The sequence below is a fragment of the Pempheris klunzingeri genome, chromosome 5 (assembly GCF_042242105.1).
Source record: "Pempheris klunzingeri isolate RE-2024b chromosome 5, fPemKlu1.hap1, whole genome shotgun sequence".
Taxonomy (NCBI): Eukaryota; Metazoa; Chordata; class Actinopteri; order Acropomatiformes; family Pempheridae; genus Pempheris; species Pempheris klunzingeri.
The window spans coordinates 25,677,731-25,702,585 of NC_092016.1; the positions used below are offsets into that span (position 1 = coordinate 25,677,731).

Sequence of the window (24,855 nt, forward strand, 5' to 3'; positions counted from 1 at the left end):
TGCAGCATTATTTCGTTTGTTTTTGACGAACTGGTCCTCATTCTTTGAATACTTGACACATAAAGACACTTTAAATGTTTTCATAACCATAAAAACATATTATTCTAAAAAGCCGTCGCTTCGTGAACGGGCCTCTCAGGATGATTGGAATACACTGTCTACTTCAGAGCTATTTGCACCGTTATGAAATGCAGCTCATTTTGACCCAAAGGCTTTGGCAAACTCTCTGTGCTCATAAAAGTCACCTTGTGTCTTGTAGCCGGTGGCACAGATTAGTCACATATTAGCTTTGACAGGTGCAGCTTTACTTTAAAAATCTGTCTGGGATGATGTACATTTCCACGGGTGGATTTCCCCTCGTCTGCAGCGAGGCTCCGACACTCTAGGGTCACACACACACACACACACACACACACACACACACACACAAGCACACACCTCGTCAGCTGCTGGGAGCGACTGTGAGTGGCATCTGGGCTGTGTCTCTTTAATGGTGTCAGATAAAAACACAGATTATGCTGTTCAACTGCCAGAGAGAGGAGAGAGGAAAGACGACAGAGGACAAATGAGGTTGGGGGGGGGGATATAGAAAAGGATGGAATGAGACAGAAGGGAAGAGACAAAGAGATGTTGTGTGGTGATGTTGATACCACTGTGGAGGGGTTGCAAGTCCAGATCACCAAAATGTTTTATCCATAGAGATAGTTCAGTGGAGGTGAATGGAGTGTTGTTTGTGCTGCTAAAAGCATTTTCATCCTAAAAACTCAGCGGCAAACTCTCTTACAGTAACTCAGGGCAGTCCTCAGACCGGACAGAGAGTATAGATCCAGGAAAGCTGTGCTGCTGCTAACCTAGCATTATTTCCTACAGTTATTTTAAAACCAGTCAGCTGGACACTAGATCTGGAGTTTTTAATCAACTCATGGAGCTGACGTTACATTTTAAACCAACTCACTGACATGGAGCTAATGTCTATAAGCTAGCCACAGCTGATGAAATCACTGGTGCTACTTTTGTTGGGTTCTGTCTGAAATCAAGGACCCATTGTTTATGATCAATTTCTTATTACTGGTAAATCTGTGGGCAGCACTGTGGGCTGGCCGACAGGTTTGTGGTTTGAGCCTTGAACCCTTCATGTTCTCCCCGTGCTCTGGGTCCTCCAGCTTCCTCCCACAGTCCAAAGACATGCTGGTTAATTGGTGACTTTAAATTGCCCCTAGGTGTGAGTGTGAGTGATTGTCTGCCTCCATGTTTTAGTTCGATCAGTCCATAAAGTACCCCGCCTCTCGCCCACTGTCGGCTGAGATTGGCTCCAGCCCCCTCACGACCCTTAAGGATAAGCGGTATAGACAATGGATGGATGGCAAATCTGCCCTGTTTCCTCTGTAAATGTGCTGTGTGAGAATCACAAACTGTATAAAAGAGTTTCCACTTTTCCTCTGAACAGTGAAGCCAATGCTAAAGTGCCTTAAACCTGCAGTCTTTCTTATTAGAAACATTAGTGGGCAACAGGGGGGACTTCAGTGTTTCTGAAAAGAAGTACAATTATGTGGAAATCTATAACAAAATAATCCTTCATCTAACCTGATTTATTACCTCAGTAAACACTTTCCTGGTGAGTTTGTGGTCTCAGTTGCTAAATCCATGTCTTCTTCAGCACAGCATCATCATTTTGGAAAATATGGTTTCATTTAGAGTAAAACAGCAGATAAAGCAGGGTATGTTTTATGTTACTAATCAGTCAAAGGTGGGTCACACCTAACCCCAACCAATCAGAGGCGGGTCATGCCTGAGCCCAACCAATCAGAGGCGGGTCTTTGCAGAATGCCAGTGGGAAAAAAATCAAGCTTCTCTCTTTGCTCCGAAAAAACCAAGATGAAAATGCCATCTTGGCCAAAATAATGGACAAACTACACAGAAACCAGCAGGTGATGTCACAGTGGTTACATCCATGTCTCATATAGAGTCTGTGATGAGAATGGATAGTTTGACTGGTGTAACAACAGTAACAGGGGGCAGGTCTGAGTGAACTGGCCCTTGGAGGAATGATACGAGTTATCTGTTGTAAAGTGATTCTTACCTCAACTCACTCTCCCATCATGCACTTCTCTAACTTCCCATTAAATGAAGAAAAGTAGTCCCTGAGTAAACTGTAATCTTACTGTAAATGTGTACTGAGGCCAACAGTACTTCAGTCACGTGATAAAATGTGTGTGTGTGTGTGTGTGTGTTGTGTTCTTCTGTGTTCCAGTGTTGGCGAACCAATGTCATCATCTAGCAGTGTTATTGCACTGATGCTGTCTGACCCCACTGTTGTGTGTGTGGTATGCTGGAGTGTATTAGTGTCCTTGTGTGTTACTGTGTGTTATGGCTGAGTGTGTGTGTGTGTGTGTGTGTGTCCTCAAACATAAAAGGCCAGTGTAATTAGAGCCACGGTCCTCTTGTTATCTTTGGGGCAGTAGTCTGCGCGCTTCTAAGCTCCACTTTTACTGGAGGAATGTCGGTCAGTCAGCATCTATGTCAACTCCAGTTCTTTGTTATCTCACAAACTGGAGCAGTACATGACATGACTGTTTTTGGAGATACTGTACTTTGAACTTTGGAAAAAACAATAAGATTTAGGATTTTAGATTTCACAGGGATTCGATTTGAAAAAGTTTCTGGTGGACAGAAAAACACAATTTTCACCTGGCCTTCATTAATGCCTCATCATCCATTGAATCAAACTCATGGCAGGACTGCAGGAGTATTATGTAAACTGCGCACACACACACACACACACACACACACTCTACAAACGCCAGCACAATTGCAGATACTCTGTGGAGCTTTCTGCCCTCCAGTAGTGTGATAAAGTAATGCTTTAATGAGCGCGACCCCAGTTTGTTTGTTTCATGCACTTGGACCAGACATGCAGTGCACGGATGTGGGTGACTCTCAGTGGTTTCACATCATTCCAGTGATCTACATTTGTAGTAATGCGCCAAGAACCACAACAATATATCAGCAAAGGCAGAGAGAAGAAGAATGCTGGCATGCAATCAGCCCCGTAGTTTGATGGTTTCCAGGCAAATGTTTTACGGGGAAGGAACAAAGACGCACACGATGGATTTACCACCGAACGTAAACATCGCTTTGTGTACAAGAAAACTCCACAGAGCACCTTTCAAGGATTTACCTCTGGCTTAAAGCATAGCTGATTCTGCATCATCAAGTTTCTTGGTGTCTTTTTACGTTTAAAGTGTGTGTGTGTATTTTTTTTAAATCATTTGCGCCGATAAATCTTTCAATAAATCAATGCAGGTTTTCCACAAAAACTAATTTCCATCTTGATTCAATCTCCTCCCATTTTCGGTCAGCTCCTCATCTCATCAGCTGCTGAGATTAGTTCGCTTCAGTGCAACATTCCATCACAGCAACAATATGATTCCTTTCATGATTTCACAATGTGGATTTGTGAAATGACTCCATAAAGGGCTGTTTCACTCCATTTGACTTAAACTGAGTTGCCATCATCGTGTAACAGTCTGACAACAATGCAAATGCCAATTAATTCTGCTTTTTCAAAGACAGACAGTACTCTGTATGAGGAAATGATAATGTAACCTTAGACGTGTGTGTATGTGTGTGTTTTTTGTTTTTTTTTGTGCCTGTTGCCATGGTGATTGCAGGTTGCTGTCCAGGATGGCGGGGATGAAGGAGCAGCAGTTCACGGAGGAGAAGCCCCTGCTGCCGGAGCAGCGTGGAGTGGACTCGGACATGGTCAGTCGACCTGGTTTACTTACCGTGTGTGTCCCTCTGTGCCATCAGCCCTCCTGTCTGGGTGTTCACATGCTCATTAGCGTGTGCAGAATGAGCCGCTCTCAAACTCTTGGCACATTAAGACAGTGATGTTTGTGCTCATTAGCTGTGATGGCTTATAATTATACAGTGTACTTGTTTACCAGCAGAGGAGGATATTAATGAACTCCATCCAACCGTGACTCTTTGATAACAACACTACGAAAAGATGAAAGCCGAGAGAGAGAGAGTGGCGGAGGACAAAGAGAGAAGCCATAACAGAGCAGGGAATAGGCAGTGGGCGGTTACATAAAGGCCACTTATTCCAGTCCACTTACCAATTACCTAAGCAACAGGTTGTGGCTGAATCAGGGGCTCTTTAATGTTAGAGAGCCACTTGTGGCAGAGCAATGGAAGCGGTGCAGACGTACAGGCCAACTTGATGGACAAGCGACTTGAAGAGACAAAATTTATGCCTGAAAAAGGCTCATTTTCAACTTAAACTTCCCAAAACAGCCGTGTGTTAGTGAGAAGAGTTGGGGATTATTCTTAGAAGCTGTGTGAATGGAGAAGAAAAGCAGTAAAAGTAGATAAAGGGCGCTTGAGAAGAAGAGAACTGAATGGGAGGTCTGAATGAATTCCCCGGCTGTTTTCATTCGTCTGGGAAGCAAACAGGCAGCAAAATCAATACTGCCCAAAACAGCCTGAAAACAACACACTGAGCTGACCCTCGATAAGAGTGGAGCATTCCTCTGTTGCCACCAAGCCTCTTATTCCTGAATGAAGCCCCCGATGGAACATGGTGGCCACGACTCACTCGGCCAGTGTGCACCCAGGAGAGACAGTGGGTCAGGCTGTTTTTGATTCAGGGGTTTAGCAGAAGTAGCCTAATACGCTGTGCATCAATAGGAATGACTAATTCTGCTATTGATCAGCTCATCTAGCAAAAGGTCATTAGGCCTGCTCATTAAAACTCGCTGCTTGTAAATAATCGAGGCCATTGACTGCTGCTCATCGATGCAGTTACATGTTTGTGTCGGTGTAACTCAACGTTTTATTGTTCTGTCGAAGAAGACTTCAGCTAAGAAACATTTTCAGTTTCTGCTCTTGCCTCTCTCCTCTACCGGCTCCACGTAAAGTCTGCAGCTCTGCTTTTGTGCAACAGTGTGTGAGTGACCTTTAAGAGGAGTTAGTGGGTGATTATGTCCTGGCACAAAACACTCGTAAAAAACTCTCATCTGACTCACTGCAAGTCATGTTGAACTAATGCTGCGTTCAGTTCATATGGGCAGCACAGAGGTGCTCTGACGGTTAAAGACAAACAACTTGAAAGTTTTTATTTGGTCAAACTTATTGGAAGCTTCAAGGTGTCAGCTTTGTCACGCTCAGCGCTTAAAATGGGAAATAAAATAACAGTGATGCAAATATCACTGTTAATGATCATCATTTATTCTATTTTAAACATCTAATTTTAGAATATGTTTCATTCCTGGCGCAGCTTCACGTGTTTCTGTGAAAAGTAACATTAAGACAAACACACAGTTGATATCTATGTTTTGAGGAGAGTGCTTAAACCATCAGGAAATATAACTTCCAGAGATGTAATTGACAGACGTTCCTTTTGGTGTCTGATCAGCGTTTCATGCTGGGAGCTTGGGCAGAGTTTAGACTGACGGCCTCAGAACCTGGCTACAGCCCTTAGAGCGGCATACCAGCTACAGCCTTCAGTGTTTCCCATGTGACATGGATGCAGCATATGCATGTGAACGGTCTGATCCAGCAGGTCATTGCACACAACCTGCTCCTCTACTCCTGTTAAAGGAGGGCTGCAGACCTTCAGCTGGTCCTTCCTACTGATGCTCAAACAGAGATTCTCTTCTCTGGAGCTCAGAGGCTTTAGAGGATCGCTGAATGCATTCCTGAGACCTCCATAAACATTGCATCAGAAAATGAATCATGAATGATGTGCATCACATATTGATGTTTACTGTGTGTTGCTGCTCTGTCTTCTCAACACAGCAGGATAAAGGAGAGGAGGCATCGGGGGGGTTACCGTGCCCCGCCAGCCCCACCAGCCCCGCCAGCCCCGCGCCCCTTAACAACCCCCCTCCCCCCAGCCGCCCCCCTCACCGCTGGCATGTCATCGCACGGCACTGGCTCCGCCAGACCCGCCGTCGGACCTGCGGGGTCCTCCCGGTAACTACCAGAACCACCAGAACAAGAAACATCTGACTGCCAGCACACTGAGTCAAACACACACAGCCAACATGGAACACGGCTTACTACAGTAAAGGGAGTGCAGCTGAGCAGAAAACTGGAGCAGCAGGCACCAAGTTCTTATTATAGAACTAAATTATGAAGCAAAAATCACAGGAAATTGATTGGTCACTATATAAAAATCAAAGAGCATTCAGTCCTATTAATCCCTCTGGGAACTGCTACTACAAAACACCCACTGCCTGCTCAGAGGTAAAGCAATGGGAATGCTAGATCATGTACTCAGTAAAAGTCCTGCCTTTGAAATCTCCTGTGAATACATGTACAGAAGTATCATTAGTATACGTACAGTATCCACAGTAAAGTACCTCTTAGTAGTGATCCATTCATATGTAAGCAACATTTGAATGTTGGAGCTGCAGCTACTTTACACACTGTTCTTTAATAATCTTTAATATAGTAACTATAATTGTCAAATACATATGGTTGCATAATAAATATAGTATAATGTAGAAGTAAAGAACAAACGTAGCATGAAATGCAAATTGTTAAATGAAGTACAAATACCTTCAAATTGTATGTAAGTACAGTATTTGAGTAAATATATTATGATACAATCATGCAATATAATAATATTACAATATCATGACAATATTATTACATGTGTTTATAGATCCCTTCTATATAAACACTTAGTACCCATTGTTTTGCACAGAAATAGACTGTGTTCTATGAAAAGCCTCAATAGTTCAGTGACCTGCATCTAAAGTAATAATACATCACAGTGACCAAATAATAACATCTGGAAATCTCCAATCATATAGCAGCTCCAGGATCTGCCTTAATTAAATCAGCCCCCCCCACCCCCACCCCCACCCCCACCCATCCTCCTGGACCTGATGAATTAAGTCAGCAGAGAGATCCTTTGGAAAAGCCTCAAATCTGGGCCAAAGTCTACATTCACACAAGCAGCTTCTGACATCAGAGACGGATGAAACACATCACAGCAGCGAATGCAACGCAACAAGGTCCAGCACCCTCACAGCACCCTCACAGCACCCTCTCTCTCTCTGTGAGGCCTCACACAGCACACAGCCTGTAGGTCCACCTGAGCAGACTCCTGGCCACAGGAGGACTTCTTACGCCATCTGTAAGCATTTGTTAGTGGTTTCAGAGGAGAATCCCTCTCTCACAGACCCTCACTGAGACCAAGTCTTTGATTTGAGCCAACAACATTTCCTCTAGATGTCACCACCTACAGTCCAGGGTGCAGGTCCACAGAGCTCAGCTGCTGCGCTTCCATCACTGGGTGGGAGTTATAAGAAAGAGAAGAGTGCCACCTGCTGGTCTGACCACCTCACTGTCATCACTTTCCCCTCTGAGAACAACGAGCCACATGCATGAAGCCCACAGGGACTGAAGTTGCCCTTTTAGTTGTAACTGTTTAGAAATCAGTTTATTGTATCCCCCCCCCCACCCCCCCACCCCCACGCCCTCAGATGCTCAGGTGATGGTACAGTAGCATATTGGAAACGTCAACAGCTCCTTCGATATTATCTGAGGTTTCATATCCTCATAGGGCAGCTTCATGTCCACTTGTTTTTAGTGACATCTTTCTCTCTCTTCAGGTGTGTCCCTGATCTTAGTCTGCTCTGTTCCTGTCCTTTCTTTTCCAGTCTTCACTGCTAATAACTCTTTAATCTTCTCCCCCTTACCTTAACCCACATCTTTTCCTTTTGATTTTGTATGTGTGTGGTATCCATCTTTAATACTGTCATATTTTCTTTCAGAAGTATCTCCAGAAATCCCCACATGAACTCACACAAACCAAGACCATACTTGTGCATGTTTAACAAGGAAGCAGTATGGAAACCATCTGTCTACTGGTGTCTAACCTCATGTCCGCACCCTTTTTTTGTCCAGATTTCCAAATGTTCCTGCTCTGCTCCCTTATATATACATATATAAATTAAAAAAAATGCTCAGAGCAGAGCAGGAACAAGCTCTTCAGCGACATGTGCTGAAATAACACAGGTTAGGATCGGCGAACTTCAACTGCTGTGTTGAAAAATGACCAAAAAAAACCACAGTGGGAATGAGTTCAAATGCTGCCCTGAAGCACGTGTCATTTTCCTGCACATCAGTGTGCATTTAGTTATGGATGAAAAACCTGTTTTATGTCAGCACATCTCTTCTTAAATGAAGAGTGTTGACCAGATTCCTCAAAAAGTGAGCAGCGCAAGATAAAACATATTTTTTTTCTTCAAGACTTTCATCCAAAAATAATTTGCTTGACATCGAGATCAGAGTGTTCAAACACTGGGAAGCTTTGAGTGGCGCTGGCCCAGCTGTCACTCCTGCTGAAGCCAGCTTTTCATCAGTCAGTGTCTCTGAATTTTTAAATCTATTTTGGCAGTCAAGGAGTCAGACTGGCTCGCAGGGATCCTGACTCCCCCCCCCACCCCCCGCCACTATATGGCCAGATGACAAAAATGTTATTTTCATGCCTTGATCGTATGCCCCAGCTCATCTCTGTTTACAGACGTGGTGAGGTGACTTGCTGAGGGGGAATCTGGTTGCTGTGCTCTGTCTCATCCTGTGTTAATACAAACACCATCTTCCCTCACTTTTTACTGTTGCTCTGTTCTCAGTCTCCCAAATGCACTTAAGTACATTAGCTTTGCTGTCTCTCTCTAGAATGAGATACACTGGAATAATAAGTGTATTTGGCACTAACCACAGATGTACTCATCTATTATACAAATACTATTCAAATATCTGGAAACTCCAGAATGCTTTTAAAGGGGCACTGCACCAATTTAACCCATTTATATCAGTTTACAGTTGTATCATGTCTTCCATGGTTCTGGAGGGAGCGTTCCGAAGTCAGACAAAAAAAATTCTCAAACAAATTTTTTTTTTAAAAAGAGCAAAAACGGAAAGCCTGTGTTACAACCTGGTGGTGTGGCATTGTTACGTCATGGGTGGTTGCCATGGTCTGATAAAAGCCACTATCTTGATGCATTATGGGAAATGTACAATCCAATGTTTTTGGAGCTCGAGCCATAATATGGACTACAAGTCCAACTATCTTGACTTTTGTTGCATCAGTTTTGACTGGCGGCTGCGGCTCAGAGGCAGAGTGGGTCATCCGTCGATCGGAAGGTCGGTGGTTCGATCCCCAGCTATGAGTCAGCAAGTGTCCTTGAGCAAGACACTGAACCCCAACCTGTTCCTGAAGCAGCGTCAGTGTGTGACTGTGTGTGAAAGAACAGTCTCCTCCTGAATGAATGAGGATGTGATGTAAAAGCTCTCTGAGCAGTTGAAATGACTAGAAAGCCACTTAAACAAATACAGACCATTTACCATTCTAACAGTGTCTCTTATGAATATCTCCTCCTATTGCAGTGCACTTCTAAATAGCTGGAGTACTTCTTTACATGAGGTCAAATGAATACAGTAAAATTCTACAACCAAAATCTTAAATCGCTGTGCCCACAGCGGGATCGATTTATCCGTAAATTTAAAACATCCCGTACTCTTCCGTGTATTTTCAGAGGCAGTTGAACATGATATACTGTAGTGTGAATGTGCTTCTGGGAAACTGTTTTCCTCTGTCTGTGGTTGGGACATGCAGTGCCCAGCCTGTGCCGCTGTAAGTCTGGCAGCCTTCAGCTCCAACTGTGGATGCAATCTTAAATTCATGAGGGATATGTATGTGTGCGTACTTATCTCGTCTCTATTTTAATTTTTTCTGTCTTCTACCTCTGCTTGTCTTCTCTGCAGGAGAGCTGCGAACAACTGATGCCAGCTGGGGATTGGAAGGTATGAGCTGATGCGTGTGCCGCTGTAATGTTGACAGTGAGCCTTGCCTGCTTTCTCCTCTTTTCTTATCGGCGTGTTCTCATCTTTTGTGTTCTCGGCGTCTGCCGTCTTTCTTTCTTTGTCATGCTTGCTCACTTGCGTAAACAGTGATGCCTGCCCGAGTCAACAGAGAGAGGAAAAAGAGAGAGGTGGAAGATAGATCTGTAATTTCACAAGGTTAAATATAACACAGATGATAACTACCTCAAGGAAGTGGTGCCTCAGCTATGACTTTGAGAAAGATGAAGCAAAAAGCAAAAAGACAGTGGCAGGGCTGGTGGAGTCCGTGGAAGGCCCAGGGTTTGAATCTACTAATTTAAGGCCTTTCTGTGAGGAAGGGACATGTTCTCCTTGTGCCGGCCAGCAACCCAAAGACATGCCGGTTAGGGACAGGTAATGCTAAATTGCCCGTTGGTGTGGTTGTCAGTTTGAATGTCCTACTTCTGTGTCAGCTCCATGATAGACTGGTCGCCTGTGCGGGGTGTCCCTGCCTGTCACCCATAAACTGCTGGGGTGAGCCCGGCCCAGAGCGACCCCTGCGCAGGATGAGCCGAGATAATGAAGGGATGGATGGAAAATGACAGCTCGTCTGATTAATGATGCATTGATTGCTGGGCTGAGATTAACAGCTTTGAAAGCTCATTTATCTGCTTTGGGAGCGGTTCTTCTGCACTGGAGTTAAGCTGTGCACATTGATGTTGTCTGAGAACAAAATAACAGTACCTAGATGTCTCTGTTAAAGGTCTAACTGACTCATATCTTATCTTTGCTATTAAATTGAAACGTTATATACGAAAGACCACCATAAAATGAAGGCCTGTCTTGTAGCATTTTCTTTATGTCACTTTAGTTCAGGGTTGCTGTGGCTAATTAAGGACACCCCAAGCTTTATGTTAAATAGTTTAAACTGTGGGCTACTTGGTCAGGCTATGCTCTTTAGCCATACGTCGTCATTTTCAGTTACTGTTATTCTAACATCAGCCTGTGAGCATTTAATATGTGAGGAGCTGTATTTCTGATACAGGATAGCTGCACATGTTGGTTGCTGCCATGGCTACTGTAAGCTAGTACCTACCCACCAAACAATGTTACTGAGTATAGAATTATGACCAGCTCTAAACCAAACCACTGCCGACCTGTAAACAGCTTTATGTGGCATCAGTTCCATCTTGATCCATAGCACTGTTGCACCGTGAGAGTGTGTTAAATTGTCTCTTTTACACCAGCGTTAAACTCGAGCAGAGAGCACCTGAACTCTCCAGGATAAACTAGCATTACACCATCAGTTTGAAAAGTTCTCAAGTGTTTTCTTTTTTTTTTTTTTTTAAGCTTCACACATGTAACAGCTTATGCTATTTTAGTCAGACGTGTGCTGAGTGTCAGACAGGAGCGATGAGACAGTTCTCATAAAACACCTCTCCTCCACGCTGGAGTCTGACACTTCAGAGTGTCAGAATAAAAAGGCTGCATCTGAAGAGCTACGTGGTTTCTGACTGCTGGCTACCTGTGAGATGGAGGATTCTGCCTCTAAATCTTGAAGTAAATAATGCCGTCCGTGTGTGTTTAGCTTCACGGGACATGTCGGCCCTGCACCGAATAAGGCAAACTCTTTTCTTTAATGAGCCGAACATTTGGGAACCTGTAATATTCACTCAGACTACTTCATGTTTTAGGCTACGTGCTACCCACTATATATTTTTTTGCTATTCTTCTCATTAGAGCTCTCAGACACTGGTGGCTTCGGTCTTTGGATATTCATAAAACTTGACCGAAATAAAATGTTTTATCCTGCAGAAGATTGCAACATCGAAGTGAAATTGTTCCTGGTTATGTCAGGGAACTGCATGTGTGGAAGCACGCATTTCCAACCAAGAGATCATAAGTTGTTAGTCAAACATTGTATGGAAAACACAGTAGAATGCATCATCAGTAAAGGTTTCTTAGTTAAGATCAAGATGAGATGCTAAAATAGTGTGCTACATCTGAAAAGTGTAAATCTCCCAGAGTAGTCTTCACAGCCAGGCAAATTTATGTTTATCTGAGATTCAGTGAAGAGAAATTCAAATGACTTTTTATGATTGATGAAGCACAAGAGCCTCATAGGAAATAATCCAATTTCCATAAATCCCAGGAGACCTCAGGTGAGAATGTGTAAGAAATGGAGCTGTCTGGTCTTTTTGCTTTCTGTCTCTCCACCTTAAAAGATAGTATAGCTCGTGCTCATCTTGAGTGTCTTAAAATCGTTTCCTCATATGCAGTTTGAGAGCCGACGGTCTGTTGGCGTATTATTGAGGAAAATTAGATTTTCTTGAAACAATCATCACATTTAAAAACTTAATGAAAGAGGTCATTTCAACAGCACCCATGGTTACACAAAGACAAACATGGAGACATCTTAATATTTGGTAATCATGGAGGCGCATAACAGCAGCTGATGTGTCTCGACAATCAAGGTTGTGAGACTCTGCAGTCGTGTGTTTATCTCACACTCTCGTCTCGGTTTCTGTCTCACTGCAGAAACACTGCACACTGTATTAGTGTCTATATTTCTTTATTCAGAGTGTACGTAAGGAATAGGAATATCAAATAGGAAGTCATGCTTACAACATGTAGCTTGTCATTTTTCTGTTCCACTTTGTGCACAAATGAAACAAATCTGTAAGGAACAATGTCCGAACAGGTGTCATATTATCATGAACGGACGACGTGTGAAGTCAATTACTTACCCTGCTTAGGCCAGTATTCTGCTTATGCTTTTGTCTCTTTCCAAAATAAATAGATAGATAGATAAATGAGTTATTAATTTTAGTTTTCCACAGGACATAACCCCTTTTTTCTGGTAACACCTCAGGGTTTGACTAATAGCAATAATCCCCCATAAGGTTCTTATGCAGTAGAAATGCTGGTTACTGATCCAGTAAATAGGATGAACCTTAGATACAACGGCTCGTAGAAGCCTCTGGCTCAGCTATGAGCTAGAAAGCCAATGTTATGCTGGATTTAAAGTCAGTAACACCGCGTACAGTTGATAAACACTAAATATAATTTGGCAGTATGTTAACGACAAGAGTAGCCAGCTAACCAGGCATGTCACTGCGCACAAATCCATATCCAGATTTTCACAAACAGACGTCGAGTTGAATGTGGGATGAGAGGAGCCTAGTTCACACTACAGGATGGTAGAGCATGGACTGTGTACAGTCTGTTGTTCAGAGGGGCGGTGTACGTCCGCCCTCTTGTCCGTCACAGTGTTCAGAGGATTACAGCGTGTGGTAAAAAGAGCGTTTGACTGTGTTGCTGTTGCTATGGTTACTCATTTAATGTAGCCAGCACATTAATGAATTAATAATGAATTCACCCAGACAATGGTATATAATACAGTGAGCTGTAAAGGTGTTGGTAGATGTATGTGTTCTTGAATTTTAGTGAGTGAAGCTGTCTGTTTCCCCTGCTTCCAGTCTTTACGCTCTTCAGCTCTTAGTGCTGATGTGCTGTTTACAGGTGTTGGTAAGTATGACTCACATAAAGGCATGTGTGGCTCCAGGGGGAGCTGTGGGAATTCTGCCTTATTGCCTTAAGCCAGTTGAGCCAGCGTCAGTTGGAGCTGAATGCTACAAAATAAAAAAAATATGTGGGATTTAAAAAGAAGTGAGTTCATGAGACGTCTGTACCCCGCTCCTCATTTCATACGTAGCTGCCTAAATGGAGAAAATCCTGTGATCATTTTCAATCACAATTCCATAATTCAATCTCAAGAATGTTTTGAAATGAAACTGACAATGTTAGTGGTCTGTTATCCACAGTTTCACCTACTCTGTTAAGTTAAATCTAGGCTTAAACATCTTTCTGGTATCAACATCCATTCCAAGCCCCCTGTGGCCATCACAGTTCATCTGATTCTTGCTGGCAGAGACTGTAGGTTTAAAGTAGATGGAGTGATGCAGAGTCAGCAGGGAGAGAGTTAATCTCCTCTGTGGAGGAAGAGGGGACAAAGTCGGAGAGAGAGGGGAATGGAAAGCAAAGAGTTGGCATTTAAAGTTGAGTCAGCATGCTGAGTGTTCTGTCAACAGGAAAGGGGGGATAGATGGAGACAGAGAGGAGGGGATAGAGGGAGAGAAAAGGGGGGCAGGGATGGGGTTGAAGAGGCAGGACAAAGGGCAGCTAAATGACACCAGGGAGCAAAGAGAGGGAGATTCTTGTGTGTGTGTGTGTGTGTGTGTGTGTGTGTGTGTGTGTGTGTGTGTGTGTGTGCGCTGCAGTCAGCATGACGGTCACTATGGCACCATTCCAGTCATGTGAACATGCACGTATCTCACCCTTTAAGCAAACCTCGATGACATGTTCTGTTGTAACTGGAGATATGCTTATGAATGCTCTGAAACATTCTAGTAGGAGCATCAGCTTAGTTTATTTTGCTGAGTTTGGCATGTCTGCCTCCTCAGCTGCAGGAAAATATTGGCAACTCCTAATGACATGTGAAATGATAAAGTGAGAGAAGAAGAACACCATGTTACATAGGTTTTTTTTTTTTATTTCAAAATGAAGGATTCTATTTAAATGTGTAAAGTGGTAACTAAATTCCACCATCATCCTTTGATGCTCGCTCCTCAATTAAAACTGTCCAACGATAAAATCATGTAAAACAGACTGGGAGCCAGTGTGAAGGCTTCATGAGATGAAGTGACATAGTGACTAGTTGCAGGGGTAGTTAAGGAACCACCGTGGCAGGCAAGCTAACCGCTAACACACTAGCCAGCTAAGAAACTTGTCAGTCCAAACCTCTCCCTAAACTTCCTTCTATTTTCTCTTTACTGTGCTGCATTTAGTTAAAAGGATTTTCTGTTACCATTTTTTTTTATCTTCTGCACACAAATTCATATTGTGCTATACATTCATATGTGTCTCTACTTAGTATGAACACTTTCATGGTGTTATACTATTTCACATTACAACACTGATTATTCTTATTGTGTGCATAGACAAGAAAGCAGCATTAGAATGTAGCTGTTAAAGTTAGAGCTCATTTTAAGTAGTCTGTATAATGACAGCACAGAATGAGGAGACAATATTAGGTGTTCAATGGAAGATCGACATTCACATTTTATGTGGAGCTGCATATGAATTTATAGAAAATGATCTCGTGCGCACAAGATAGCTAACGTTTCCCACGTGATGATAACTTGTTGGCACGAGGATAAAACACTTCACCTTGCAGGACTTCAGGGGCTCCATTGGTATGTTGAGGGTGAGGTTGGTTGACAGTTGTAGACAAAACAAAAGAAAAACACACACAAACAGATGAATACAGATAATAATACTAAAAGTAGATCATCGATGAACAGCAGCTGTTTTTCTTTTGTTTTTGTTTTTTGCCAAAAGCCAAAACCATCACAAGGGGGAAACTGAAAGACAGCAGAAACAGATCAAAACGAGAGCAGTGGTGCTGATGAGAGAGAGAGAGACAGAGAGAGTGAGAGAGAGAAAGAGAAAGAGAAAGAGAGAGACAGAGAGAGAGAGAGATGCAGACAGACAGAGAGAGAGAGAGAGAAAGAGAAAGAGAGAGTGAGAGAGAGAGTGAGAGTGAGAGAGAGATGCAGACAGACAGAGAGAAAGAGAAAGAGAGAGAGAGCTTTCAGGCTAAAGACTGACAAGATATCTGACCAATCCTGTGCAGGGGAGGCAGCAGTCTGAGCAAATCATATCCAGCTTGCTCCACACCCTGTCTCGGTTGCTTTTGGAGTGTGAGGAGGAGGAGGGGAGGGAGGGAGGGAGGGAGGGAGGGGAGAGGAAGGGGGGCTGCAGCTCTGAGCTTAAGAGTCTGGATGGGAGTAGAAGCGTGCAGACAAAGACACTGCAGCAGCCTGCAACATCGACCATCCAGCTCTCCATCCTACAGCGAGTCACCAGGACCTAGTCCCTTAACACAGGAGAGGCCTGGCTGCTCGTCTGCCTGTCTGCACCCTCCTCCTCCTCCTCTTCTTCATCGGCTGAGAGCCCAGTTACTGTGGAGCCATGCCTGAGTGCTGGGACGGGGTGAGTGGCAGGGATGGAAGGATGTATACTGTATCGGTGTGTGTGTGTGTGTGTGTGTGTGTGATTTATTCATACAGTGTATGTGAGTCACTGTATTTGGATCTGGTGTCAAATACCTCAGAGTATATCTGTTGGTTTTTGCAGGTTGCAAAAAAAACAAAAAAATTCTCTTTGCCTCTAAATGTTACATTTGGTATATTTCTTTGCAAATAAATGAAGAAATGCTTAAATAAACAAAATCATTCTGAACCATTCAAATGCCGCTGTGCCACAATGACAGTGTGTGCAGCATGTTTTGTCTTCATGGTGTACATTCAGAGGGAGGAAATGCAGCGTCAGTGTGAAATGATGGGTCATTCTCCGACTGGCCCACTGACACACTTAAGCTGGCCAACATACTATGTATGCTGTGCAATGTGCCGATGCGCATACCTCTGCGGATAAACACACAAGCCTGTGTGTGTGTGTGTGTGTGTGTGTGTAGAGGAAGTGTTAATCCTTCTGCAGTATCATCCATTTTGACAACCTTGAAGTGGATGAGTTAAGGTGTGTGTGTGAGGACAGGACGACAGGACAGAGTAATGGCACCGACCGTTTGATCTGAACAGCTTTTCTTTATGCGCTCCTTGTTGCACTGTAACGCATCCAAGGTTTTTTGCTATTTTCTGGGCCTTAGGTCATAAATCAATCTGATAAATCCCTCTAATCACGAAGCCGTGTCTTATTTTGAGAGCTGCATTTTCACATCCACCGGGAGATATTGTAAAGTCCTCTCTGTGTTTTCCTCCTGGACGTCTGAAGGTCATCAGGAGCTCCTCATGCTTAACAGAACCCAGTCGTTGGAAACAAAACCGTGCAGACAAAGCCTGCGATGCAGTAACTGCCTCAAATTAGAACGCTGATTGCAGATAACACCAATGTTGACACTGAAATAATAGAGAGATAATCTGACTGGATTAACTCATGCTGTAACTCCTGGCTGCATGACTCTCTGCTGAATTCGGGCATTTAGCTCCATCCATACGTGTTGTTTGTTTCTGTACTACGAGTCATTGGGAGTTATTTAAATCACTCCATAGAGAATATGCATTATGGTGAAATAGCAGTGGGCTATTGAAAGATGCTGCAGATTGACAGCGGCAGATTGGCAGAGGATATTCAGTCAGCTGTTCTCTGTGTGTGAATAGTTTGTGGTGTGAAAACACGCTGAGGGGAGGACAATCATGACGGCGTGTCACTGTGTACTGGATCTCTGTTTGTTTGCTTCACATTGGTGTATACTAACAGGAGCGTCAGCATGAATTAATAAAGGCTTCAATGCATTTCATTGCTTAAACCAGGTATGATAATCCTGAAACACGACTCTGCTGTGTGTGTGTGCATTTGTGTGTGTGTGTGTGTGTGTGTGCCATCATTGCGCGGCTCATTTCAACACATATCTCCTACCTCCATTTTGAGCCTGGCTGGCTCTGACCAGCGCATGCTGACAAAATGTGGGTCATAACAAGAGAGATTTGGATACACAACAAGCCAAATGTTTGGAGCCAGTACGAGCCACCCGGGATTTCTACTTTCATTTATTCTAATTCATTTCAAAATTATTCAAAAATCTAACCAGGAGACTGTGATCACATGCTGTTAAAAGCTAATCAGGTGATTTGAATTGTCTGTTATGTTCTCAGGTAGGATGCCAAGGATAAAAAGGGCTGAGTTTGAAATCAAGTAAATATGCAGTATCCTCTGCTCAGCTACAAACTCTCCACATGAACCGTTATATTTTATTCTTGTATAAGAAGAAGAGGAGTTCTGAAATGTAGGTTGGCAAATGTAGCTCTTTGTCGATCAGTCCCTTGTTTATCCATCAAAACTCAAATCCACATTAGAAAGAAAAAATGATTTTAGTGGCTGTGGATACAGACTGTTTGGGAAACTTAGTTTCATGCATTCATCACTCATTTTAAATAATCCAAAGTCCACCTGAGTCATAAACAGAAGTGAATCCAGATGTACCTTCAACCTTGAATTCTGCTCCATCTCCACTCACCAGGAGTTTATATCTTTTGTTATTTACTATATGCTCCTCAGCTGTCCCACCCAGTAACAGTTTATTACATTATAAGGAATTCAAATCTCCCTTTTCTTTTGGGCAGAAAGTGGTTTATACTTAATTCTTGCCTCCTCTTTTACTAACATACATATTTTGGATTTTCGCTACTAATTAGTACTCAAGTATTGTATGGCCTGTCATGCCAAGCCATGTCTGAAAATTTACTGTTAGGAGTCTCTGGTCATAGTTCACTCTAATTACACACCTGCTTGCTATCTAACTGGTCTGCTGCACCTCCGTCATAGTGCTGTGACAGCTGTAATGCTGAGTAATAATGAGGAACAACCCTGCATAGATTGGCTGTTAATGGTTAAGGAGGATATTACTGAAGTCTTATACAGTGCAGTGTTTCAGAAATATTGATGTGTCGTGCCTCACAAAGTGAAACCCCGGAGATTTAAGGATCACGGCAGAGCAGCGTCTGTCTTCTCTCCTCTCCTCTCTGCATCTGTTTCCCCTCGGAGGATGCAGGTGCAAAATGTTCTTACAAAAGCAGCCGACTGTGTGTGAACCACCAGGTGAGTGAGAGTGTGTTTGTGTGTTTCTCAGGAACATGATGTCGAGACTCCTTTTGGGATGCTGCATGTGGTGATCCGTGGGGCACCCAAAGGAAACAAGCCTGCTATCCTCACCTACCATGATGTGGGACTGAACCGTGAGTATCCACAAAAAAAATGAGTGTGTGTTGACAGATGTTCCAGGCTTTTTTAAGGTGTTTCTGCACAGATCAGAGGTGATAATTGGCCTCTATGCTTCCTGCTTGCATTCACACATACATTCACACACACACTAGCTTTTGTTATCATCTCCAGCAGGTGGTCCATGTCACCAGAGTCACGACTTTACTGATAATTAAAAGAAATGAGTGAAGAATCAGTCATGAGATTATTTGTTAAGGTTTATATAGAGTCGTTTTAACTGTCGTTTTTTTTCAAGAAAAATATTTTCTTGTACCTGAACAGCTGAAGGGGTTAAATATATAGGATAAAATTACATCAGCCTTATAAGACTTTAAGTCATCAAACCACTAAGATTGCTTTTCATAGACATATGTAACTGTGCATGAAAAATCGTAAGCTCAATGTTGAAGTCTGAGAGCTGAGTGCTGAATGTCATGATGTTCATGTCATTCCACGAAGTCACAGCATCCCCTACATGCCAGGATTTATTCCAGGCTGAGTGATCATTTAATGAAGGGAGGGATGATAATACAGAGTGCAGGAGAGGAAGGATAGAGAGAAGCAGAGAAGATGAAAACAGAATTAAAAACCATTGGAAGGACAAGAAAGGATGCGGAGGTTCGTAAAGTGTGATGAGCGGTTATGGAAATAGAAAAGAGATGAAGAGGCAAATGAAAGGGTGAGTGTGAGAGGCATCGATGAAATGTAGGTCAGAAAAACATCGCATCCTGCGGAAGGAGGTGGGGCGGGGCCAGCGGCGCTGCGGCGCTGCCTTGATGGGTGGGATAGGGATGGTGGGGGTTTGGAGGATAGTGTGTCATGGACCGGCTGATCTGTGGCTCTGCTGACTGCTGGTTTTGCTGCAGATATCTGGCTTTTGTTGTCTGTTATTGGTCCTCTTCCATCTCATGTGAAAACAAAAACACAAAGCAAAAAACGCAATGAAGAAAAACAGTAATGAAAAACAAAGATGTAAGAAAATCACATGGCAGTAATACACAAGTTACTGTAGAATATGATCTGACCTGAGCAGAACTTGTAATTTGCTGCTGCTGCAGAACCACAAGGTTATTAGTATTCATAGCCAGGCACTAAATTGCTCAACTGTGGTGCACAATCATACAGGCTGCAGGAGGAAAGCGAGCGGCTTGAAAAAAAACCATAAAGGAGAATTGGTGGGGCGATTATTGTTCCATTTGAAATGACTCCCAATTAGCAGATGGCACAGCGGCCCACCACTTCCTTGATTAAAAACACAGAAGTATAGAGAGCAAGAGAACATGAGGGAGCGGGAAAAGGATAGAGTATTAAATGAGAAGAAAGGGATTAGATGTGTGAGAGAGAGAAAAAAGAAAGGCAGGCAGAGTCATTTAAATAGAAAAGAGATCGAGGATCAGGACTTGTTGCAGGAAAGAAAGGGAGAGGAGAAGGTAGAAAATAGGTCATAGAGTCAGTGAGAGTGCAGACTGTGAGTGCTGACCAAAGGCTGCACACACCGATGAATAAGTGAGGGAGACTTCTCACCTCTGTCCTCACATAGCATCTGTATTTTTGTGTATAATGCAGCCAATCTCCATGTTATCAGCCTATTGAATAGCCATTATCAAGTCGGGGTAGTTGGAGGATCATACACAGGCCCTGCAGCCAAGAGGCTGCTATTAGTGTGTCGTATGAAGTCAAGGTTGAGTTATTTGAGATCATTATTATTTGACATCACTTACATCTCATAACATAACTTAAGCTGTCTGTAACATACTGACATAATTATTTTGACCCCTAAACCTAACCTCATAGTTTTGGTGCCCAAACCCGACCAAAATGCAACTGTTTTACATTATTACAGTTACATTACTGTTAAGCTGGTGGGAGCAAGTGATAACGGCCCATTTAATGCTCCTGATAACATGGTGATTGGGTCACAAACTGGGGCCAGCACTGCAGCGAAGACGAAGCGGTCACCTTCCCTGCCTCCCCTGCTTTTCATCTCTAACCCAGCTGCCATGCTAATTGCTCCTTTTAATTAACACCGCTCAGCCAGAGCCTGAGGACGAAGCAATGTTGCTGCGTGGTTTCACCGACTCTGACAAACATGGACAGAAAGTAGGCCAACTGCAGAGTCAGTGGGAGGAGGGCAAACAGAGAGCCGACATCTATTATACATGGAGCTATTTCAGAATGCATGTTCGGAGTTTTCTGCACGAGCACAGCTTGCAGTGTTTTGGGTGTTTGATGTCTAAATACAATGTGTTTGTTGGCACGTTTGTCAGAATAATTACCTGATGAACAAATCATCACAGAAACAGTTTTATAGTTTAACTCAAAAAAATGTAAGTAGGAGGAAACTAGCTTGGAGAACAACACTCATTCTACTCTATTCTATTCTGGGATCTGGATCTGGATCTGGATCTGGATCTGGATCTGAATCCGTGGCCCATGCTACACCTGTCCACCAAATTCCACTAAGATAAGATTGGTGAGAGGCGTAAAGGACAGAGCTTTGCAACTTTAAATACTTACATTCTTCATGAAACACGTTTTAAATACAGTGTTCCACAATGAAATATGTCCTCTAACTCTTTAGCCCAGCACCAAAATGCAATGAATTCAAGTTGGGAAGAGCCTCTGGGGACATCATCAATGTTGATGAACAAAGAAAGCCTTTTTAGAGGCTTTAGGGATGTTAGGTAGATATAAATCCTCCTATATTATTGAGCTGTTCATCTGACTCTGGAGAAGAAGAAATACAAGAATCTTTCAGGCACATTTTTCATTTCTTTTGGTCCTTTTTCATTAATGTTAAAGCGCTGAGCAGAGTTTGCATGTATTCATGTTGTAGAATATTTCATAGTGGCAGTTCACTATTAGATTAGAGGTGAATGAGGGTTGTATAGCATATCAGGTTTGTTGGGAGGATTCTTGGCCTTCTCCGTCTGGCACAGGATCAATTGTACAGATGGCGTCCTTCAAGGTCCTCTCTGAGAGCGGTGCATGTTTAATGTGATCACATTCCTTTGCTCTCATCACTCCATCCTGTCCCCGTCCTTGGCCTGCCCTTTGCTTTCTTCCTACCTCCCCCTCTCGTTCCTTCCCCTCCATCTCTCCATCCTTTCTCCACACGCTGCCTCTGCTTATTTCCTCTCCTCTGTCGCTCTCCTACAGACAAGCTGTGCTTCAACACTTTCTTCAACAACGAGGATATGCAGGAGATCACCAAGCACTTTGTGGTTTGCCACGTCGACGCTCCTGGACAACAGATTGGAGCATCACAGATGCCACAGGGGTACAGAACACACACACACACACACACACACACACACATCATTACAATATACATTAATCATGATTAATTAATTAAGATGATCTCAGTTTATTCAGTTTAAAGTGTTAATTATTACAAATGCTTTCAGTGTAGTGATCTTAGTGTCCATCCTCTCCACAGGTACCAGTACCCGACTATGGACCAGCTGGCTGGGATGCTGCCCACTGTGGTGCAGCACTTTGGGTTGGTGCTCTTTGTTTGAAAATCACATAATATTTCACTTTTGTTCACGGAGCCCACACAGCTAATATTCTAATAAGAGGAACAGGAACATCATGTCCCTTTTTTATTCTAAGAGCTTGAGTTGAACAGATTGTGTATTACATACACAGTTTGTCCTATTTACACCAGTGGTTTTATATATTTTATTACTACATTCAAAATAATTACAACTATGTAATTAAGCGTATTTTCTGAAGCATAGCACAGCGTAGCTTCATGGCCATGGTTAGTCTACCAGCCAGCCTCATCCTGAGCAGTTTCTGTAGATTGCAGATCGAAAAACATCAGACATTTCTTGCAGGATGCAGGATGTAATTAGAGCCTGATCTTACAGTACCAGCTACAGCTGAAATGCACAAGTCAACTCAAGTCATTTTCTTTCTGTGTAACACATAATCACAAATGTGCCTGTGTAGGCTTTACACCCTCTGTCCTTTGGCCCTTGAAACGGAAAAACTCCCCTAAAAACCTCTTTAACAAGAAAAACAGAAAAAACCTTGGAAGACCAACAGAGGAGGGATACTCGGCTCTGCACAAACATGAAATTCAGTTTGTGTTCCCAACAATACCATTCTGTAACATCGTATAGGCACAAGATTTACAATAGTGAATAATTATGTATCTTTTAAACATGGCCTCTAATGGTCCAATGATGTTTTTTAGATTTAAAAGCATCGTTGGGATCGGAGTTGGAGCTGGAGCCTACATTCTGGCCAAGTTTGCTGTAAGTCATTTCCTGATTCTCCCACCTTGTACTGACCTGTACTGTACTGTACTGTACTGTACTGACCTGTTCTGTACTGTACTGTTCTGTACTGTACTGACCTGTACTGACCTGTACTGTACTGTACTGACCTGTACTGACCTGTTCTGTACTGTACTGACCTGTACTGGCCTGTACTGACCTGTACTGTACTGTACTGACCTGTTCTGTACTGTACTGACCTGTACTGTACTGTACTGTACTGACCTGTACTGACCTGTACTGTACTGTACTGTACTGACCTGTACTGACCTGTTCTGTACTGTACTGACCTGTACTGTACTGTACTGTACTGACCTGTACTGACCTGTACTGTACTGACCTGTTCTGTACTGTACTGACCTGTACTGTTCTGTACTGTACTGACCTGTACTGTACTGTACTGTACTGACCTGTACTGACCTGTACTGTACTGACCTGTACTGACCTGTACTGTACTGTACTGTACTGACCTGTACTGACCTGTTCTGTACTGTACTGACCTGTACTGTACTGTACTGTACTGTACTGACCTGTACTGACCTGTACTGTACTGTACTGTACTGTACTGACCTGTACTGTACTGTACTGTACTGTACTGTACTGTACTGTACTGGCCTGTACTGACCTGTACTGTACTGTACTGTACTGTACTGTACTGTACTGACCTGTACTGTACTGTACTGTACTGACCTGTACTGTACTGTACTGGCCTGTACTGACCTGTACTGTACTGTACTGTACTGTACTGTACTGTACTGACCTGTACTGTACTGTACTGTACTGTACTGACCTGTTCTGTACTGTACTGACCTGTACTGTACTGTACTGTACTGTACTGACCTGTACTGTACTGTACTGTACTGACCTGTTCTGTACTGTACTGACCTGTACTGTACTGTACTGTACTGTACTGTACTGTACTGTACTGTACTGTACCCAGATGACCTGTTTAGAATGATCCTTGTGCTGGATGAAACATTCAGATATTCATGGTATTCATAATGTGTTCTAAGCAGTGGATGAGCGTGCTACCTCTGAATCCAAGAGTATTCTTACGTGTCTTTACGTGCTCTGCTCTCAGCTGATCTTCCCTGACCTGGTGGAGGGTTTGGTTCTGCTCAACATCGACCCCAATGGCAAAGGCTGGATTGACTGGGCTGCTACAAAGGTATCTGTCTACTGCTGCGCACTAGTGTTCTGGGAAGGCACACATGCTTACAAATCCAGAACTACTTACAATAACAGTGTCTTTGCCCCCCCCCCCTAGCTGTCAGGTCTGACCAGCGCTCTGCCTGATACTGTGCTGCCACATCTTTTCAGCCAGGTAAGCCCATGGGCAGGGAATAAGAGTGGACAGTAACTACCACTTCAGCTTTCTTAATTTTCTTGTGTGGAAAATGACAAATCAGGGACATTAGCTACCATATTATATTTATCTGTTAAAGCCAGATATTTGATAAGTCTAATGCCTCACTAGTATCAAATCAGAAATGGTTGAATTCTTTTCACATTATCTTCTAAATGTGGCAAATCTTGCTTCACCTGACAACTTGGCGTGAAATTAATTCTTGCAAAGGATCTGACCTGGTTTGTGTGTTTGCCTGCAGGAGGAGCTGATGAACAACACAGAGCTGGTGCAGAGCTACAGGCAACAGATTAACAACACCGTCAACCAGTTCAACCTGCAGCTCTTCTGGAACATGTACAACAGGTGGAAAAACACGGTTTCTTACTCTTACACACATGCACACACACACAAATACACACAAGCACCTTATCTTAACGTTCACGATGTGTCATCTCTTTCAGTCGGAGGGACCTGGAGATGAATCGCAGTGGGACTGTGATCAACGCCAAGACCCTGAAGTGAGTCTGCAGACACAGTTTC

At 43.2% G+C, this 24,855-nt stretch overlaps 1 protein-coding gene across 1 annotated transcript in view; it reads left to right on the plus strand.

The window, feature by feature from the left end:
* The window catches only part of ndrg4 (NDRG family member 4), a 50,121-nt gene that overhangs the window by 19,471 nt on the left and 5,795 nt on the right, over window positions 1-24,855 (plus strand). Inside the window, exons 2-12 of the mRNA XM_070830137.1 lie at window positions 3,672-3,762; window positions 5,800-5,976; window positions 9,784-9,822; window positions 18,551-18,656; window positions 21,841-21,961; window positions 22,121-22,183; window positions 22,886-22,946; window positions 24,049-24,135; window positions 24,235-24,291; window positions 24,575-24,678; window positions 24,777-24,833. Of these exons, the coding sequence (XP_070686238.1) occupies window positions 3,685-3,762; window positions 5,800-5,976; window positions 9,784-9,822; window positions 18,551-18,656; window positions 21,841-21,961; window positions 22,121-22,183; window positions 22,886-22,946; window positions 24,049-24,135; window positions 24,235-24,291; window positions 24,575-24,678; window positions 24,777-24,833 (950 nt within the window). The 5' untranslated portion in view covers window positions 3,672-3,684. The remainder of the gene's footprint in view (window positions 1-3,671; window positions 3,763-5,799; window positions 5,977-9,783; window positions 9,823-18,550; window positions 18,657-21,840; window positions 21,962-22,120; window positions 22,184-22,885; window positions 22,947-24,048; window positions 24,136-24,234; window positions 24,292-24,574; window positions 24,679-24,776; window positions 24,834-24,855) is intronic.